The sequence below is a fragment of the Tinamus guttatus genome, unplaced genomic scaffold, assembly GCF_059628265.1.
Source record: "Tinamus guttatus ecotype Peru unplaced genomic scaffold, ASM5962826v1 Tinamus_guttatus_pri_ptg000125l, whole genome shotgun sequence".
NCBI lineage: Eukaryota > Metazoa > Chordata > Aves > Tinamiformes > Tinamidae > Tinamus > Tinamus guttatus.
In genome coordinates this window covers 1,614,602-1,636,253 of record NW_028288659.1, presented here as the reverse complement: position 1 = coordinate 1,636,253, position 21,652 = coordinate 1,614,602, and the positions used below count along the sequence as shown (strand labels likewise).

The 21,652-nt window shown below is 47.3% G+C and overlaps 1 protein-coding gene across 3 annotated transcripts in view; it reads right to left on the bottom strand.

The window, feature by feature from the left end:
- The window catches only part of IQSEC3 (IQ motif and Sec7 domain ArfGEF 3), a 99,500-nt gene that overhangs the window by 9,835 nt on the left and 68,013 nt on the right, over positions 1 to 21,652 (bottom strand). For all 3 annotated transcript variants that reach the window (XM_088521552.1, XM_010211177.2, XM_010211179.2), the window contains 4 exons: positions 15,401 to 16,494; positions 10,382 to 10,543; positions 1,529 to 1,651; positions 726 to 892 (listed from right to left, as the gene is read on the bottom strand). In XM_088521552.1, coding sequence (XP_088377678.1) covers positions 726 to 892; positions 1,529 to 1,651; positions 10,382 to 10,543; positions 15,401 to 16,494 — 1,546 coding nt within the window. The remainder of the gene's footprint in view (positions 1 to 725; positions 893 to 1,528; positions 1,652 to 10,381; positions 10,544 to 15,400; positions 16,495 to 21,652) is intronic.

Genomic DNA, 21,652 nt, shown 5'->3' with positions numbered 1-21,652 from the left:
TAGACAATACTTTGTCTAGACATGATGTCAAAAAGGCCAACAACACTAAGCTGCTGTAGCAGATCTGAGAAGAAGGATGAGGCAGTGGCTCTATGTATAAGCATGTCATGACCACATCTAAAAAAGTGCTTTTAACAACCTATTACCAAGATGGGAAGGACTTTGAAAAAGAGAAGAAAATTGATTTGGGGAACTAATGTATCAAAAATTGTTAAAATGTAATATATGCATAAACTTGGTCTGGCCAACAGTTACTAAAAGTTTTGTGAACAATTAAGAAAGGGAAAATTTAGACTGAATTGAAGGGAAATGTGTTAATATTTTTGAAGCAGCAAGCAAAGGAAAGGCTTATTTAGCACAATCCGACAGGGTCTATGAAGAACAGAGCTGAGCAATAGAAAAACTTAATATGATGGACTGCTTCCAAACAGTGAGATCTATTAAAAGATGAAACTATCTCTCAAGGAAAATAATGCAGTTCTTGTGTTTCTGTTGAGCTAGTTCTGAGATGCCTGGACAGCTTTCTGCAGAGGACAAAGCTGAGATTTCCCTCTTTCTCAGTCCTAGGTGCCAAACTACAGCTGAAAGTGGCCTCCTCCATCTTTGACTCACAGAGAGCACAGAGGCCATAGAAAAAGGCAGTTTCACTAACTTTTGGCTACAGCTTTCTCCTCAGTGGGTTTTAGAGCAGCAAGAGAGCAAACAAAGCAAAGACGGAGCCTCACCTCTCAGATTGCGAATGAAGTCCTCCAGCATCATCTTCCTGTCAGGCTTGATATTGGGGCTGTACATGTCCGTGTTGAGGAGGATGATTGCAAAGGCCAAGATGAAGATGGTGTCTGGATTATGAAACTGCTGGACCACATCTGGGTTACACATGCAGTACCTCTGGCTGCAGCAGGAGGGATACACACGCTTAATATGGAGACCTTAAAAGTCCAGCCTGCTCCAGAAGGGCAAGTGGGATCTCTCCACCTCTCACAAAACTAGACAGAACAGACTGCTCTCTGAAGGCCTTTTTACTCACCAGTGGCTGAAGCAGACTCTTGAAACTTTAGCCTTCTTGTCCTCAGGAACCAAGGACAAGACAGGCAAAAACACAGGGTGGTCTCTTTACACGAGGCTAATGCAGGAGGTGTCTCCTCCAGCCTACCTTGCTAAGGACAAAACACTCCTCCAGGTGCACAAAGGGAGCAGACCCAGCAGCCCTACAAGCCCCAGTACTGCTCCTCCTCTGAGTGATCAGTGAAAGGGGAGTCCCAAGCAGGCAGGCATGTCAGGGCTGGTGCCACTCTGCCCTGTGAAGCCATATATGCCTGGATCTTGTGCCCTTCATGCCACTGAGCATCCATCAAGGACATGCTCTGCATGGACAGGGGACTTTGTGCTTCCACTGCACCTCCATATTCAGCTCCTTTGGAAGGGAGGTCCCTGCCATTCATCCACTGCTACTGTCTGAGTGTGCTCCCTGTTCCCACCCCATTAAAGCACGAAGGAAACAGGATGGCTGCAGAAGTTGTTGTCTTACCTGAAAGCCTCAATTAGACGCTCGACCTTCTGTGCCTCCCCCTGCACACGGATGTGGGCCTGGAATTTCCGCAGTGCTTCGTCCAGCTCCATGCCCGAGAAGTCCATCTCATCCACCACGCAGCTGCAGGAGAGGGACACAGCCTCTGTCAGAACCTGCTTCCCAGGAGAAGGCCAGGCAAGCTCCTTTACGGCAGCGCCAAGGACATGTCCCCACGGGAATTACTACGACAGAGGCCTTAAGATGTTGTTACAGCTGCCCGGATGGGACAGAAATGGGGTAACGATTTCAGACAACCCATTCCTGGACTCTGAAGCAGGTGAGCCATTCTTATGCCTAACCATATATACATTTACACACACACTAAAAGTATGTATCTGTATCAATATATATTTATCTCCCTATATATCTATATAGATTCATAAATATGCATATCGCTGTTTCTGTCTTTCCTATCACCTGGCAACCCTTCACATACTACCCATTTCTTCCTCCCTTCCAGCACATGCACTTATTCACTACTACTTATCCACCTTTCTTTTACTTGAATTCATCCAGAATTCCCTTGAATTCCCACCAGGCATCCATCTCCATTCACAAGCCACAGCTTCTTTACCCCTCCTCACACAGAGCCAACCACTGCAGCAGTGATGCTTACTATGTCTTTGGAGACTATAGCCAACACACAAAATGAAAAAAAGGAAATGGAAGTTGCTGTACAGGAATGCCACTGTAACATCAGGCCAAGACTGGGCAAAACTCTTCTCACACACTGAAATATCAGAAGTCTCCAGGAATTCATTCTGTCTGAACAGTATTCATTTTGTATGTTCTACCCATTCCACAATATTCTTTCCATTTCCACCACATTTCAGTGCCATGCTTCCCTGTTATCTGCTGAAAATCCTTTGTCTGAGATATTTAGTGTTGCATTTCTTTTTACAGCAACACTGGCAGTTCACAGCTGCTTTAGATCTTCTAATAAACCCCCTATTTTTTCATCCTCTCTTCTCTCCCACTAAAGTGTTCTCAGCTCATGAAGTCCTTCTGTAACTCTCCAAGATCTACTGTGACAGTTCTTCCTGTCTGTATTGGTCAAACCATCTAGTTCTTTTTCTTACTGCATGATATTCTGGTCTTCATTTCTAATGACAATGCCTTGCTATTGTAGCTTCAGCACATTTTGCTAGTGTACTCCTACCGTTTGTGCCCAGGTCATTACTGCATACATTAATTAAAAGCAGGCTCAGGAAACTTTACTCATAACCTTCCTTAAGCCCATCAGTTCCCATTTCAGCACTGTAGGTTAGTATTAATATCTGCATTAGCCAATTCTGCCCCACATTTATGATTGCTGTACTGATTTCTCCCTCTTAGTTTCATCTGGCAATTTCCTACGCCTAGTGCTTTGCTGACATCCAGAATTATTTTCTGCATGTCCTTTGTCCAGAAAATCAGTTGTTTGTCAAAGAAACACATTGGATTAATCTACTCTCCAATGTCTTCAGCATATACCATTTACAGTCATGTTTGCTATTATGCTTTCCACTAAAGTGATATCTTAAATCTGACATACTATCTCACAGACCAGACCAAGAAATCCACAGCTGCCAAAATCCTATTTCCTTTAAGCCTTTTTTAAATACAAAGTGCTTAAATACAAAGTACTAGTTTGCTAATCTTCTGTCACGTGGCACCACCTGGACATTACAAATGTTTTAAAAATCCAATGGCTCCACATTTTCTATTTTTACATTCTTTGGATGCTGGCTTTGTCTTCTTCTCCCTTTTCGTCTTTCCCTGTATATGGTTTGTTTGCCTTTTCCATGTTTTAAAGGATAAACTGAAATCAAATTTAGGGTTAGGAGGACATTTTTCCCAAGACAGGTTGACCTTATGGGGGCTAGAAAGTGGAAAATAAAGGGGAAAGGGATTACCTGTCTTCTGCATCCTTCTATTTTCTAGGCTCACCTGGAACTATTTATCAAAGTCAGCCTGAGCTTTCATTTGATCTATCTGGCAAAGCCTGTGCCCAAGCTCCCATTCCTGTACAAGGAATAGCTCCTAGAGCAGTCCTCAGATATGCTGCTAGGGAATTGCAGGCAAGTAGAAAGAATGATGGATCAGAGTTCCCTGACAATTTTCGTGAGCAAATTCGACACAGCAAAGCACATTCAAGTGGACAAATGGCTTTGTGCCAAGGGGCTGCCATGTTCCCGCTCCTGTTCTGGGTGGCTACAAGTTTTCCTGACTTGCCTGTCCTCAGATCAGGTCAGGCTCTGCTAAGTTTCTGAAGCGTACACTGTGGTGCCTACATCAGGACTTCCCTGAAATGCAGCTTTTCTTTGTGAAACAAGAACAAGGAGGTCCTTTCTTTCCAAAGCAGATAGAGACTCCAGACACGGGATATTGTGGCAAACATATTGCACAAAATACTTTTGCCTCATCAGCCTCCCAAGCTGTAATGTAAAAGATGGTATAAATGCATGCATGAGGAGGCTGTCTCTCCCCAGAAGTGGTTGTAAGAGATAAAGGTCGAGCTGAGAGCAGATGGCTTTCTGCATGCAAGCCATAAGCCAACAGCTTATGTGTCTGCAGCCAGAACTAGTGGTGAGTTCATTTTTCCCCTAACAGCAGCATGCCTGTGAGACGCCTGCTCCAGCACCTGAAGGATAAAGAAGGAGGGGGCAGAGTAATTGCCTTACAAAATCTCCCATTTCAGCCCCTTCCTTCCTTCCCAAGCGCTTGCTCTGAGCCTAGCACACCGAGCTCACAGACCACCTGCACGTGCAGCCAAGCCCAGTGTCTGCAGTGAGAGGCCTTTGGATGCTTGGGACATGTTGCTGAAGAGGATGGGAAAGCTGCTGGCACCTTGCTTCATAAACAGGCAGTGCATTTTAAAGGCTCCCGTGGCAGCTGCATGCACAGGCAGCTGGGTCTGTCCCAAGGCACTCAGCAGACCGGCACCCCACCACTGCAAGAACTGGGCTCCAGGTGCTGGGTGATGTGACCCAGAGGGCAGGCGCCTAGTTCATCACTTTGCCCAACTATTAGATATGTTGTGGCCATTCTGCTTCCTGAGCTTCAGGGCACAGGTCCCCCCAAAATGGGGTGGACACAGGGACATCAGGGCTGCAATGGTTCAGCGCAGGGCTAAGCATAGTGAAGAGTCTCGTGGTAAAAGGGTTCAGAGAAGGCAGGAAGCAGCTGTATCATGTGGGGCTGGGATCTGCTCGCCCGAGCATAATGACCTATTTTCCAGCTTTTCCACTCAGGTGACAATGCAGCAGAAGCTGGGATGCAACTAAAGCGTCCGTAATGAACCTGCAGCCCACACTTAGGGAGGGAGTACGGGGGGAGGCAGCCAGGTGGAAAGTTCAAAACCACAAGGCACAAAGATTTAATAAAAAGCATCCCTCCTCTCAGCATCCTTACCATTAGGCTCTCACAAGAACTGAGCTCAGGGTGGGCTGCAGAAGAGCTCATTTCCCTGCGAGGAGGCGGCTCTGCGAATGTGAAGCCCTTGGTATGGAGAGTTAGCAGGGCCCTCTGCACCAGCAAGCACAGCCATGGGTCCCTGTCCCAGACTCCACACAGCACCTCTCTTTGACCTCTACCTGCCACAGAGCCTCTATCATGGCATACACCAGTCTCACTTTTCTGGAAGATGGTGCACTGCATATACAGCCTGTGCCTTTTCTGGGGCTGAATCTTGCCTACTAGCCCTCCCAGGCTTGTTGGCAGCTCACATGGCTGCTTGCTTGGGCACGCACTCCTTCACAAGTGCGGAACTGCTTGGCTTGTCATGCTTTATGCCAGCGCTGGCTCCCAAGGCACAGAGCTGTTCCCACCAAGACAGGTTGGCTTTGTGTTCTGTCCAGTTTTCAGCTCCCCTCCAGGGACGTTAGGGACCTTTGCGCAAGGAAACTTACTGTTTCCCTGGGTGCCTGTGCAGATGCAAAGTGTGCCTTTAGCCCTTGTGCAGTTTGGCATGGGCTTTCAATAAGAGCAATTAGGCAGACTTCATAATTGCACTAAGACTATTGCAATAAGGCTGCTCGGCTTCACAAGGCTGAGCTGCGCGCGCAGCTCTGCTTGCATAAGGCAGGTTGTGGCACAGGTGCAGCAGCAGGAGGTCAGAGCCGAGCAGCACGTTCTGCCCTGCCTCCTCCACCTCCTCCTCATCGTTATCTATTGCTCCACAGCATGAGCTGCAGCACTGCGCTGCTCAAACACTCCTGTAATGCAAGGTCCCTCCTGGCTCTCTGTAATGTCCTCAGTGAGAAGGGGAAGGGAGGCGAGTTTGGACTAATCTGTCAAGTTCACTCTGCCAATTCAGGAGGAATCTAACACCTCTTTGAGAGACAGCCTTTTTGCTGGGTGCCCAGCTTGCATTTACACTCATAGGAGCAGCTTTCCTCTCCGTGACTTCCCATTAGGGGAAGAGAAGACAATACGTGTTTGACAGGCGGTGGCTGCTCAGCTGCAAGGAGAATGTGTCAGAGCTACAGCAGCACGTACATCCTGAGAGCAACGAGCCCTCAGCTCTGCACGATGCCTGCACCTCCGCTTCAGCCCCTGCCCCTTTGTCCTCCGACAGCATCCATGCAAGTACAGCTACTTCTGGCCTTCCCGGAGTGCCATGATCTGAGCGCAAACCACTTGACACCAGGAGCACAGTCAACGTTGTTCACAGCATCACTCGCATTATGCTGCTCATGAATGAACTATGAATGGAAGCAGTGCTTGAGTCAGAAACAGGTGGAGGGGAGGAAAGCACTACAGCGAAGGGAAGGATGAATGAAGAAGAACAAAAGCAAAAAATAAACACGGAATGAAGAGTGCGCAAACAGAAATAACAAATGCTGATGAATTTTTAATACCAAAGGAAGGAGGTAAGAAAGGATATTAACAACAATAGCATACATCTTAATAAAAACAAGGGTTAATGTTTTGGACCTCACTTTTCTTGTTCTTCTGGCTAGCGTGTATAATTACCTGGGTGTTAATCAGATTCCTCTTTGGGTTTCCAAGAAAAACAAGTAAAGGCTGAAAGACAGTGGAGGAAAGTGGAAGGAAACTTATAATTTCAGGGCTTTTAAGAGTTAGAAATTCTGATACGGGAAGGCAAAACGAATCCTGTTCCTACCCTCGCTCACACCCCACCATGCCGTAAGCCGCTTTGCAGCCAGCCTGCCGTGGCTCTGGGGTTTCACACTCGCTAGGTGGGCAGTGAAGAGAGGTGCTCCTGGCCAGGCCAGATGTGGCCGTGCGCTCCTGCGCGCTGCTCCCTGCCATTCAGCTTGCTTGTCAGCCCCCTCTGCTCCAGGCCAGGGGCCTCCATGAGGACTAACTGCCGTGGAAGGCAGGAGAAGTTGCCGAGCATAGACCTAGGGCTGAGCCTGGAGTTTGAAACACGGGCAGCTCTGCCCAGCATCCAAATGCACAGGAGAGGCTGAGACTTTTGCAGATGTTTTAAAAGCTGCCCTATTACTTATTCATGTAGTTGGGTTAATTCAACCTGGCTGTGAGAGAAGCAATGCTTACAGTACACATTTCTAACACAAGTTTTCCTATCGAGCAAAAGCTAAACTAACACAGCAAGTCTCATTAATAATGGAAATTGCTCTCAGAAGGGAGAGGGCAGACCGGGAAGGCTCCGGGGACTAGCCTGGGATGCAAAGGGGCAGGTGTCCTCCCTTGACATGGGCCAGCTCACTGCACGTGCTCATCGCCCGCCCGCTGGCCATGGCTGTTCTCCTGGGCAGTCCCGAGCCTGCCAAGAGCAGCAGTGCCCATTCCCCTGCGGCCAAAGCGTAACCCCACCTGGGTTACAACATGGAGCAATGGGGCGCTGGCAGGCTGTGCAGAAGCTACTGTAGGAGCTGTCCTGACTGCTGTGTGCTCCCCGGAGAACACAACATTTACTAATGCTGCCTTCCTAGGTGTGCACAGATGTGTGGACCATGAGACAGCCCTTGAAGGCTCCACTGTCCAAGCCATGCCACTGTTCCTCTGGTAATTTCATGGGAGTTGCTCCTTATGGATGGAGAACAAGATCCAGACTAGGTCTTCTCCAGCTCTAAAGTACCAAAAGGTCCTTGAGTTGCATCATGCTCACACGCTAGCAGCTCAGAAGTCATGGCTAGTCCTTGTCATGGACATACTGGAAATATCAGTGCACCTGACTACATTGCCAGCCTTCTTCATGTTGCTGCAGGGACAGGAAAATAGGAAAGGATGTCATGGACAGGATGGCAATCCTGGGCCTGTACTTCCCCTGAGGATGCTTTGTGCCCGTGAATGTCACACCGCTGGGCATGCAGCCATCACCCAGTCAGTTCTTACAAGCAGACAATGAAAATTTGCTTGCAAAACCCACCAACAATTGCTGTCCCCTGAGTCAAAACTGGCACAGGAAGAGAGCAAAAGTACCTGCAACCAGCGGAGATGTAATCAGCTGAATGTGTGTTTGGCAATCTGTCATTCTTTTCTTGCTGTTTTAGAACATCCATGTATATTTTATGCCTACTTTTATCTTTTCCTTTAAGGAAGATGAGTCAGCAGTTTACTGTGACCAGGGCATAGCAGCCCAGGTTATTAGTGCAAGAACATCATCTGTTGCCTGGAGGAATCAGGCACAAGTTTGAGCCCTGAGTTCAGACTCAGTTGCTTAAAGACTGCAGTACGTAGACACAGCCTTAACAGTTCACTTCATAGCTCCAATCCTTGCTTTCTCCATCTGTAGATAGGATGACAGAATCACTCCTTTGTTGAATACTTGAAGCACTACCAGTAGAGGTACAGGGGAAATTGAGAGCAATGGGGACGACAGGGTAAAGCTACCTGCTTTAATGGCAGTTATAACACCACACTCCTGTGGATTGAGGCTGGGAGGCAGAGACCAAGCTTTGCAATAGGGACTGTTTCCAGGAGCTGCTGGCAGATAGCTTGTAGTGAAGCGTGAGGCGGAAGAACACGGTCATTTGTAGGGATGGTGCTCAATTTAGGACTACAAGGAAGTGCCAGCCTATTGCTATTGCAATAATATCTCTTTGTGCAGAGGCTAGGTTTGGACTTCAGCGGAGCATCTGTCAGGGGAAGCAGCCCACACATTGCTTGCTGCAGAAGGAGAAGCAATTACTTTTAATTGTAGCTCTCAGCATGAAGAGATTGGAGAGAACATGTGTCTTATTGCTGGCCAGATCAATACCCATATAGTATATTAAAAATAGGGTTGGATCAACGGTCAGATACCCACCACAATAAACAGAAGCAATTGCAGCAGGGATGGATTTAAAAATCTGAGCCTAGCTTTGGCTGTCAAACTGACACCAACCTTTCCCTGAAGTAGAAGGGGTGTGTGTGTGTGTATGTTGGATTCAGGACTTCATTTAGGCTCAGCAGGTTCAATAAGAAGCCACTGTGGCTTCTATTGACTTTGAGGGAGATGAAGTTAACATTTGGGAGGATGGGTCCCATCACCAAAAATAACAATAGATCCTGTCGAAACAGGTCCTAATGGAAAGGCAGCTTCGACCAAGAGCTGTGCTGCTGCCTAATAAAAGAAAGACCCAGCTGAGTGCTGATCATATCAAAAACTGGGCTCTGAATGACACTACACCAGGGCTCCATGAGCAGAGAGGCACAAACAGCCATGTAGGGCTGCACTCATGCTCACAACCCAGCACAAACTTCTTTGGCTTTCACCGTGGGCATTTCTCTGGGTGCAGAGGCAGTGACTCCTGACTCTGATATCCCCTTTTCATCACACGCAGTGCTGTGCCTTCTCCTTTACTCTCATCTGACTGGCAAGCAGATGATGATGAAGAACAAGCAGGAAATGAAGGCCTATCTCATTTCCCCAGGCCTCTCTTTGCAGAAAGCCTGTCATTTTGGACAATGATCAGAAAAACAGTTAAGACACTTCCCAGCACCTCAGACCTACTCCTGTGAGGCACACAGCTGGGTGCCGACAAGTTAGCAACAGTTGTTCGGCAGGAAGCAGAACTACAGGCAGATGCTGAGCTAGCATGTATGGGTCTCAGGAGTTCACAGGATTTTGTATCCCAAATTGCAAGGCTGGAAGAGGAGAGAGTATAGAGTGAGAGACAATGGTGAGGCTTATGGGACCAGGAAATAGTCACAATTCCCTTCACATGAGCAGACACTCCAGCAAGGGCAGCCACTGAACATAAATGGGGAGGAACCCTTGTTCTATTGAGGGACGGCTCAGCCTGTAGGAGCTTTTAAAGTGGGGATGTTCATTAGTGCCTTGGGGTACAGAGGTGGTAACAAAGGTATCATGATTCCTCATGCAGGTCACTTCATTAGCACCAACAAGACCAGCTCCCTTATTATTGTATCCATAGTACAGCCAGACAAACTGAAAAGGCCACTGATGTCAGAACTGAGCACTGAGGGAGCCGAGCAAGCAACCAGCATTTACTGCTCCCTGCTAGTATTACAGCAAGGAGTAGATGTTTTTCTTCCCTTTGCCTGTCTGACTACTTCCCAGAAAGTGTCACAGGTGCTTTACCTGGATGAGTGGTAAGACCTGTTTTTGCACTCCTCAGCCACAGAGCCACCCAGCTACAAGCCTCTCAGCATTACTAATGCTGAGCTCCTGCAGGCACTCTGGGAAGAAGAAGCCAGAATGAACATGCTGGTGATATGAAGGAGCAAAGACATTGATGGGAAATGCAATGAAAGGTGCCACATTGAGGTGAGGAATTATGAAGCTCCTGCAGAGTAGGGATGGAGGAGGGGTTGTTTGCTGTCACAGTTAGGAGCAGGTAGCTCTGATGGTTCCTTCATAGGACAGGGAGGGGGAGAAGAGGTTTCCACACTTACTCCAGGACATCCCTGTTGAACTGTTTCTTGCTGTTGCCCAGGAACTCCCCAATCATCTGTCGACTGAGGCCTTTCCGCTGGAGCAGGAAGTGTGCCACCCCAATGGGGGTGTCGGGGATGAAGCCTCGGGAGATCAGGAACTGGATCCCTTTGTCTGGGTTGCTGTAAGGGAAAGACAGAAACACGATGAGTGTGGATGATGTCTCTGATGTGTTGTACTTCTGGCTATTTTATTGCTTCCAGCAATGCAGCCTTTGGCATGGATTGGTGCCCATGGAGCCCACGGACTCCTGTGCACCTGTGTGTGGCTGGATCAGGACTGGTGAGGACAGGAACAAGTGACTTGATGGCTGCTACCCAGGTGCCGCTGACTTCAGGACAAAGGGACCTGCTGCATCTCTGCAGCACCTTCTGCCACCTGGGGAGCAGAAATGCCACCCCATTGCCCTAAAGGACCTGGCACACAGCACCAGCCTCATAAGCAACCCTCTTTTGTTAGGCTTCTGCTATAGGGTTGATTCTCTTGTATCCCCCAACTTGGTTTGTTTAGGGCTTCTGTGTGGACATAACACCCAGATAGGCATTGTTGGGTGCCCAGAGAAAGAGTCTAGGGAACATCAGTAGGGTCAACTGCTCCAAATACACCCCACAGAGAGCCCAAGGATCAAGCATGAGAGCTGGGTCTGTGCAACTGCCTTGGGGAAGCTGAGCTGCATCTTGTGCAGGACACACAAAGGCAAAGATACAAGAGAGATTTAGGAGGCTTTTCTACTGTATGGCCAGAGTCAAATAAATATCCAGGTACACAGCATGCTTATCAAAGGTGGGACCTTTTTTCCCATAAAAGTTTTTATTCCTTTTTTCTTACAGTTTACTGCTCAGTGTCGAGTAGCACTTCCTACATTCCCTACTCAAGCCTGGTGCTGGCTGCCTGAATAGACATCCCATCCTCAGATTTGTGCATTTCTTCCTGCACTCCCCCACGCCTAGCTGTGCTGTTCTTCCTTTCTCTGTTGATTTACACCCTCAGGCAGAAATCTCTGTGTGTGGGCAGATGAGAGCGTGCACCTGGAGGATGCCTTAGCAGAGTAGGGAGAGAGCTGCGTAAGGGCTCTGAGACAGAGGGTGTTTCTCCCTCTGTGGCTGTGAGTGGCTCTCAGAGGACAGGTCTGGCGTCGAGTGAGCATGAGTGCTTGTGTGGGGGAATGTTTTTCTGCTTATTAGTGTGCCTGCATATACGCCTATGCATGCAGCTCTCTGGGGATAATACATGTGCCTACAAGCACACACATTCTTGAGTGTGTCCCCCTCATACATGCACATTTCTCTAGGACCCTACACGTCCCTCAGAGCTGCCCCCGCCGTCAGCATGCACATTTTTTCTCACCAAGTCTCTATAAGCATGTTTCTATGCATGTAGGAGTGGTTGTGAGTGTGTGTGAGTGCCCACCCCGCAGTTACACGCAGGAAGGAGTGAGTATGTGCATGCTGTGCAAGAGGCTTTCTTCCTGTGCCTCAGTCTGCCCCACTGAAGGGCAGTGGTGGTCTTGCTGTGATGAATAAGTGCATGCCAGAAAGATTTCCAAATTCTGTTGGATGGAGAAAGAGCTGCTTCCTAATGAGAAGGGGTTCTGCACTTTGATCGTTAGCCTGAATTCAGAGATCTTTGCTAATGCCAAGAGTGGGTTTGCTCAGATGGTCCCCTGGGTGGGCAAAGGACAGCATGAGATCTCAGAACATGGGAATGCACGATGTGCACACGCAGAGACTGAGACACTGTCAGGTGGTGAAGGACGTGGGTGAGCTACATATGTCTAGCTGTAAGATGATGAGCATTCAGGACAGCGGCCTGCTCTGCACAGGGGGCCCTGTCAGCATGACACAACTAGATGGGCCAGGAAAGTTCTGGTTACTTTTGAGTGCCATGAGGAAAATATACTGGACAATAAGGCATCCCTGGAGAGAGTGGTGGGGAGAGCAGGTCAGCCCACTACATTTATTAACAGGAGAGCTGCAAAATCTGCAATTTGCTTAGAAAGAAATAGAGCTGTTTAGCCTAGTGAGATCTTCTTTGAAAAAGCACAGTGCACCTCTGTGCTATTGCACAAACCTTAGTCTCCTTCAGAGAACACTGGTAAAGTTCTCTGCTAAGTGCAAGGGTCATATATATGAGTTGGAATCAAGCTCAGCAACAAAGAGATTCATAAAATGCACCTCCATGTGCATATTTTGGTGTCCTGCAAGTGACAGGGTAGTGTTCAAGGCCATAGGATGATCTCAGCTACACTAGTGAGGCTGTAAGGTCACTGAATTAACTTGGGATTCACTCCAGGGCAGCTGGGAGCTGAATGCAGCCAGAAGGCAGCTCACATACAGGCATGGATGTATGGATATTAGGAGGGATGACACATGAAGTATGACAGCACAGGATAGAACAGCCCATATTTGAGAGCCCTTCTGCACTGCCTAGGCTAAAACTCAAATATACCTGTGCACGCTCTTCTTTCACTAACAACTGCCTTTCATCAGCTTTTCCCTGCATCCACATTGTTCTGCACAAAATTCTGCTAGTGACTCAGCACCTCTGCCACTGAACACCTGCAGATCTCTCATATACTTCAGTATGTAGCTTTTACCCAGGTATGCAGTACACAGCTCTGCTTCCATCTCTTCTGAGCCGGGTCCCTGCTATTTTCTTAGTGGTGCAGAGGTGTGTAGCATGGCCAGCAAATGTCGTGGGATTCCTCACGTCCTGCTGGCTTTCCCTCTGCCCACGCAGCCAGCAGCCCCCACACACGCTGAGTTATTAGAGCAGCACTGTATAATGAAGCAGTCTGTGTTCCAGGGATTCCTCCCCCTCACTGTGGAGCAGGAATGGGGAAAGTGCCACCGCAGCGCAGGATCAATATGTTCCCAGGGGCCTGCTCCAAGCTAGAATGCTCCTTCCTGAAAACACAGAGCAGGGCAAGATGGATTATGGCAGACAGTGCTAGCAACTGGAGGCTTTCACCTCTTGTCCTGGTGGAGCAGCCAGTGAAAAGATGCACTCACACTCATTGTCTCAGCTCCGTGCCCTATGGATTGGTGCCCACATCACAAGCCCTACAGTGGTAAACCTTTGCTCCTTGCTGTAAATTAGCGTGGTAAAGCCTGGCTCCTTGCTGGAAATTAGCAGGGATGCCCACAACCAAATGACTGAAAAGGGTTGAATGGCTGTACTGCAGTCTCAGGGCTTGGGGTGTACTACATTGTCACGGGGGAGCTATGTGGCCCCTTGCTACTGTTCACTAATAAAGGGGTTTTACTCCTCAGTGCTAAGAAGCCAGTTTCCTTTCTCTCTTTCTCCTGATGTTTTGTCAAGAAAACTAAGCTCTAAATTTTACTAGTACATTATTTCAGCAACTAGTTGCAGGGGAAGCCTCATCAGAAAGTCATGTTTCTGAGCTCTGCAGCATCACCAAGACTCCAGTCCCACAAGGACCTGCAAGATGTGGTGAACCTGGGTCACTGAATGAAGGTACACAGCAAAGCTGCTTCCCCCAAACAAACCTGGCACCAATAATTTGTCACATGAATGTGTGCCAAGTAGACTGGGGAAGAAGGAGAGGCTGGGAAAAAAAAAGAGCATTTTCACTCCTGCTTTATTGTCACATCAGTGCTTGTGGTAACTCTGCAGGAACCAAAAGAAAACACTTTGGGTAGAGGGACTCCTGCCAAGCACCACTGAGAATGCTGAAACACAGCTTGCAAAGATGTGAGCCTCAAGTCCCACTCCAGAAGGACACCTATCCCAACACCAGCACCCGAGCATCTGTTCTTGTGGACTTGGAACTATCTCCACCACAATCTGTGCCTGGCACCTACCTTCTCTTTTCTCCAGACTGTGGGTATTCACCAAGCAAATCCTTGCCCACCCACAACTTGACTCTGATATTTACACGTGGACCCACTCATCCATGATCTGATCTTAGACCTTGTGAAATGTTCTTTTGATTTCCATGACTCCCAAATCTGTCTGCTAAAATTTCATTTTAGTTCTGGGTGTGCTCTGAGCCGTACAAACCTCTTACCCTGATTCCTCCCTCCTGGAGCCCATCACCTCCATATTAGACATATGTAAGTAAGTCATGCACATTGCTTCCTCGTCTGTGGAAAACTGCTGTCTAGTCCTGTGTAATCTTCAGTCCTTGCTCTGGTCAAAAGGCCCATGTAAACATGTAGCACAACATTTTGCTATATGGAAGTATCACACCCCCAGCATCCTCATCAGGAGACTTAACAGCATCACATGAGAGCGTAATGATGGGGCAAAAAGCAGTCAGGAAAGTCTCTTCCAAAGGCAATGAACAAATCTAAAGATCCTTATAGGAGCTCAGCTGCTTTCCGTCAGTACAAAATAGACTGTGTATTACCCCTCAAGTTAACCTTTTCTGACTGTAATCATTGGGCTGCTCTTCTTTAGCTTTCACACCTACAGCATTTTCGTACTAAACCAGTTTCAGATGTGTGAGAGACTGAGATGACTAAACCTGGTCTGTCAGGTGAAAAAAAAACCTACCCAAATTCTGAAAGGAAAATGGCAGCCAAAGCACTGATACAGAGCTAGCTAAACTCAACTCTCTGTCTGTCTGTATTTCTCCTTGGAGATGCCCCATTTTAAGTTACCAAGGCTGGGGTTATATCTCCAGCTACACTTGCGCCTTTACAACAGTGGAGCAGGAGCCTAGATCCCAAGCTCAGCTGGTGGATGTCAGGTCAACAGCAACTGGGATTGAAGGCTCAGGACTCAGCGGAGCATGGGACACTGCTTGGTTCCTCTGCTGTGACAGAAAATCAGGATAGCGCTTGCAGGAACTCAGGGACAATGCCTCTGGGCTGGCAGCCGGTGGTCTGTTACACACTTGCAGGCTCACAGCTTTGAATATGAAAGGATTTCCCCAGAGATGGGTCTAGCCCCAGAGCCTGCCATCACTAGTACTCCTGTGAGGCCTGAGGTAGTCTAGGAAAAATAGAACTTACATATTAAAGAGGTTCAGCCCAATGCGGTAGAGGCGCTTCCTCATGGTGTCCGTGGAAAGTGTGGGGGACTTGCAGCTAGCTGGGTTCTCGCAGTGGTACCGTGGGAGGCTGAGGATCATTGCCTGCAGTGCTTCCTTCGAGGAAACCTCAGAGGCTGACTTGGCTGAAGTGGAGGTGCTGCTGCTGCTCAGCTGCTCCAAGTTGTCCACGTTCTCAGACTCAGAGCCTTTGCTTTGCCCCATCTCATTGTTAGCATCAAACTGGAGCTTCTGCACTGCCATTTGTCCAGGCTCAGCACTGCTATCCTCCATGCCATTAGTGCTGACGTTCACCTCGGTGAAAGTGTGGCTGTTCTGGAGAGCTGTGGACTCAGGTAAACTCTCTGGGGCAGTCTGTGGCTCCCCAGCTTCTCCTTCCCCTTCTCCTGAGTGTTCTTCAGCCTTGGTGGCTTGGGAGAGCCCAGCCTGGCCATTGTTGCTGAGGCAGTTTGCCATGGACACCGAGGTAGACGACGAGACAGAGATGTTCTTGTTGTCAATTTGGACAGTGACGTCCCGGAAGGCCATCATGAGGGTGCTGCTGCTCTTGGGCAGGGTGTCTGGCAGGAGCCCTTCCTCCTTCTCCTTGTCCTGCAGCTCAGCTTCTAAATCTTGGTTTGGCTGCATTGAGCTGGCACTGAAGGTCTCTCTGATCTGGTATGAGCTCCCATCTTGCAGAGAACACATGGTCTTCAGGCTCCAGGTGCTGAGGGCATCATCGATGGACTTGGCCAGAGACTGAACTTGTTCAGTGAAGGAGTCCTCCAGCTCAGTCAGTGCCCCACTGATAGTGGCTGGCAAAGATGGGGACCTCACCAAAGGAATGCCCACAAAGTTGTATCCCTCTACCAGGGCTTTCTCAGCGGAGAAGCTCTCCGAGTTTTGGACCCGGACTTTCCTCAGAGAGATGCGGCGTGGCATGCGGCTCTCTAGCAATGAGTTGCGGATCTTCTCAAAGTTCTTGCTGAGCTGGTACTGCCGGAAAGCGGTCTGGATGGTGCAGGCTGCCCTGCGAGACACCAGGTGACCTCCATATTTGTGCTCTAGCATTTCAATCTGAAAGACATACAAACAAATGGGCTTATTTTGTCTTAATTGACTTCTGATGGCTTTCCATGACCCCCAGTTCCTACACTGATTAGTCAGAAATGACTGACAGAAGAACTTCTAGCACTGAATTAGCTTTTTCCTGCATTGTCATGCCCTTGATTTTGACAGAAGGCACCTCTTTGGGCACAGCTGCCTGAAGCATCAGTATTGTTAGCTTTCTCATGGCTGTATCATGATCCTGCCTCCTCCTACACCACCAGCTATCCAAGCTGAAACTCCCCTTGCCTTGCATTCTCACCTCTGATCCTCTTTAGAGCAGGCTCTTCACTACAAATGCAATACTCTGGCAACCCTCTATTCTTGCTTAGCAGTGCCATGGGGATCTCAAGTATGAATCGTTATCCCAGAGTATTGCTAATGCTCCTACCTTCCTTAGTCACCTTAGGAAATACTCTCAGGGCAAAGGAGAATCCATTCAGAAAAAGTAAATAAATGTCAATTTCTAACCATAAGAAATACTGTCTTGGTCATAGGAGTTAGTGAGAAACATCAAATTCCGCAGAAGTCAACGGAGGTTGGATTTGTTCAGTACCTTTTAAAAAGCTCTCTAAAATTCAAAGAAGTGTCTTCCTTTCTGATCTCTGAGTTTTTCAGGCATTAGCCAGAAATGAAATGAAAATAATTCAAGAAGAAAAAGACTTTTGGTTCTGAAAGGTAAGAAAATCTGATTTTAAATGTTGAGAGAAGATATCAAGAAAAGTGGCAGCAGGATTTGATCCTTTCTGAGCTGCTAACAATATACATATGCAAATACGTACACCCAGAGCTAAGTGGCACCTTAACAGGCTTCAACAAACTAGGAATTTATTCCACAGTCTGATATTTATACTTCTTAGCAGCCTCCCTGTTCTTCTTGTGAAGCTGGGACATCACTACATGCTGCAGGAGGGTGTTTGATATCTCAGTGCCTGAATGGCAGGAGACAAGGGGGCTGGTGTGAGCATGATAATGGATAGAGAGTTTGGGGGAAAAAGGATAAACTCAAATTATCATCATCAAGACTATGGCTGTACTATTAACTAAACTACCCAGTGTCTGGACCTCATGCTGCAGAACACAGGAGCAAACACATTATATGTATATGTGTATATGTGTTTATATGTAGAAGTCCAGAAAAAAAAGGTGAAGTACAGGACTGAGAGTGCAGGAAAATTTAGTCCTGAATGAATAAGAGAGTTGCTACATCATTCCTGTAGTGAGTCTGAACTTATCAACAGAACGAAAGTAAGGATGTATTTTACTGACTACCCGAGGCATTTCTATTGTCAGATAGATACCCCTACCCCGCACACTGTGCCTTGCACAATGTTGATGGGGTGAAAGAGTGAGCTCATGGAAGATTTGCAGTTCAATATAGATTGTTTTTGTGTAGTCAAGGCCACACTCAGCCCAACTCAGAGAGTCACGGCTTTTCATCTGCTCCCTTCTTCTTTCCCTTTTTGTAATAGTATGTAAATTGCAGAGAAAACCATCAGCAAGTAATCTAGCTACAAGTGAAGGCCTGAAATGACAGCTGGGAGAAGTACAAATCACCCCTGTCATCTCTCCAATATTATTAACTGCTCTAGAAGTAGGGAAAGCTGATATGGCTTTGGGAGATGGCAGGAGAAAGGGACCAACGTGAGCGCAGCTCTTCTGCCCCTGTACAGGTACCAGCTGCCAGGACTGTACCCTGTACAGGTACCAGGAGTAGGCACTGACCCTCTACTACCCCATCTTCCCAGGCAGTAGTAAGTCTAGGTGTCCCGCTGCTTTGGTGGGAGGCTGATATTTCTTGGAGAATAGAGGGAGCACATACTTTTGTGCATCCCTGTCAGGGAATGAAGCAGAAACTCTTTATCTTGTGCTCAGCTATAAGGTTTGGGGTTTGTGCTGCTTTTGAATTCATTTTTATAAGGCAAGCATCAAATCTTAGCACTGACAAATAAAAAAAAATTTGCTTAGCAATGGTGTTCGTCACTGCACTGGTAGAGACAGCTGTCTCAGAGCTCTATTTACTCCTGGTGTGGAAAATATTGGTCTAATATTTGCCCTTCCAGAAGGGGCCTGCAAAACTGCTGCTAGACCACACAAGGACTGTGGATCTGTAGATTCAGCTTCCTTTGCTGCAAGACTCATCAGTAGGTTGTTTTTTTTTTTTTTTTTTTTTTTTCTGGATAGACAAAGTATTTGTGTATCCCCAGAGTTTGTTTGTCTCATGCGGCAAGAAAGAGAAGCAGGAATACAGGTTCAAGAAGAGGTTCTGAGTAGTCAACATAAGAACTGGACCTGAGTTTGCTCTTCCTTCCAAATGACCATCTTAAATTTTAAATCCTAACCACAAAACCAGCACTCCTGCCACATGTCTCCAAAGGAAAGAGTCTGAATTACTTAAATTTTAAATCCTAACCACAAAACCAGCACTCCTGCCACATGTCTCCAAAGGAAAGAGTCTGAATTACCTTTTGGCATTTCCCTCCAGGAGGAAAGCTCATGCAGATCCATGCAAATTAAACCAATAACCTGCACAGACCCAACCCAGACAGTTATTACTGGCAACTGACCGTGAGCACTTAATATAATGGTCTGGTTAATCAAAACGTAGAGCTAATTGTGTTGGGAGGGAAAAAGGAACAAATGGGAGGGACTGACACAGCTATCTGAGGGATGGAATAATAGTAAGACACAGAATAAGGCAGAAGCATCAGCCTTATAATTATCTGAGGTTTCCAAGGAGGTGACAGCCATTCTGCAAATGCAAAATTCAGACGCTCTGATCTTATTAGAGCCTAGGACAAGATGTCATTGCTTATCTGAAGTAAAAGGCTGGTTTCTCTCATGCAAGGACAGTTCCCAAATAGGCAGACTTTAATAACTACTAAAAGAAAAGGCCCTTCACAGAATCTAAAGGAATGGTCCAAGCTGCCAGTACAATCATCAGCTCATTGCAGTCCATTATCTCAGTCCTCCCCAAGGGCTAAGACATTAAGCAGCATAACAAGACGTAAAGTGAGAAAAGTCCCAACCTAGGCCATTCTCCAGCTCACACCAAGAGTGCAAGGACACGTTCTGTATGCAGTGGCCCTGCCCAAAGCAGGGGGAGTCTTACAGTGTCTTGCAGCTGGGGTAAGAAGGATTTACCAAGGCTGGTCCAAAGGACGGCCCAAAGGGGACTAAATAACCCCAGAAGGTTATTTAGTCTGGAAAAGAGGAGGCTCAGGGGAAACGTTATCGCTCTCTACAACTACCTGAGAGGAGGCTGTAGTGAGGCAGGGACCAATCTCTTCTCCAGAATAACTACAGATAGAACAAGAGGAAATGGCCTCAAGTTGCACTAGGGGAGGTTCAGGTTGGATATTACGAAAAAATTCTACATGGAAAGAGTAGTCAAGCATTGGAACAGGCTGCCCAGAGAAGTTGTGAAGTCACTGTCCCTGGCAGTGTTCAAGAAAAGTGTAGATGAGGCACTTAGGGACATGGTTTAGCAGGCATGGTGTTGAGGGGCTTACAGTTGGACTCAGTGACCCCAAAGGTCTTTTCCAACTCTAAATGATTCTGTGATTCTATGTTTGAGGTCATTAGCAAAGTAAAGAGCAGCAACCCACATCCCTGTGTTCTCCTAACCCTTGCTCTGTAGGTCTTTGTCTCTCTCCCCTTAACATAGGCCCAGCCATTTACACTGTTTACTCAAGCCTGAGAATTCACATTTGCTATCAGGCCAAGATAACTGGCATTCCAGAGGAATTAAGGAATTCATACAACTGTTGGCCTGTCTTTCCCATCTCAAGATGGGGAAGGGCACCCATTAACATATCACAGCAGTTACAGGTAATAGAGATGTATGTCTGGGTTGCTGAAGGAACCCTCTCTTCCCATTTGAGAGATGAGAAAGGCCAGACATGATTGGCCTGCTCTTACTCCTGATAAACCCTATGAATCACAAGTAATTGCCTATTTAAAACTACTTTTCTCTGGGAAATGATCTGACAGCCAGAGCCAAACAAAGACAAAAGCAGAAGGGAAAATATGGGTGTATTTTAAAGAATAAGTAGCCTAATAAGTTTCTGTCTCTCAACATGAACACTCAGTCTATGCAACTCAGGCCTTGTGACTGAATTGGAAATGACTGGGAAATACCCATTGCCTTACAAGGTTGCACATGGAGGGAGATTTAACACGTCTAGTCCAAGGCAAGCCCAAATGCCAGACCTGGATGTGGCCATAAATCTGAGGTGCACACCTCAGCGAGGCTGCATGCCTCAGTATTAGCTGAGGAGAATCATGTTCAGTAACAGAATCTAAGTTGCGCAAGTCAACGTATACAATGGAAGAAAACAAAATATGGAGAATACAACTATTCTATCATCCTTGCTTAACTTCCTCTCCCTCGCCTCTCACAACAGAAGAGCTTTGTTATAATGACCATGTGTTAATGAGACATTTTCCTTCATAGCAGGGACATCTGCCAGCCTTTCAGCACAGTGTCAGTAGGGACCATGTACTACTGAGTGTGCTGCTCTATTCTGTGGTCCTCTCCACTCTCTGCTCTCCAGCAGAACTCAGGGAGAAGAGCCTTCAGGATCAGAGTTACCCTTCCAGCTTTGCAGCATGGTGTGCTTCTGCTATGAGCACTGTCAGCACACTCATTCTCGTGGAATGGACAGCAAGCAGAGCCATGACCTCCTGCACCAGCACCTCAGTGCTGTGCTGAGAAGCAAATGCTGCTAAATGAGTTGCACCTCCAAGGACTGCAGAGGTAGCTCTGTGCTGCCCTCCTTTCTTACCAGCACTCAGCCCCACTTCAAAGCTGCACTGCAGGGCTAAAAATTCTCCTTTCACCTGTTTGTTACATACTAACTGTACTTAACAGTCCTATGTGCTATGACAGGGTAAATGTTGGGATAGTGCTGTGAGGATCCTACCACCTTAATTCCCCTTCAACAGCATCTATTCGACAAATAAATCAATAGGAACCCCTATTAAAAACAGATACAACAGAATGTAAAAGTGGAAGAATTAATGCTCTTCCCTCCCTGAAAATCTCCAGAGCAGGAGGCAATTCACTGAGGAAACCATCAGGCTCAGGAGCACCCATATTGCAGTCCCCCTTTAGCTGTGAGAAAAG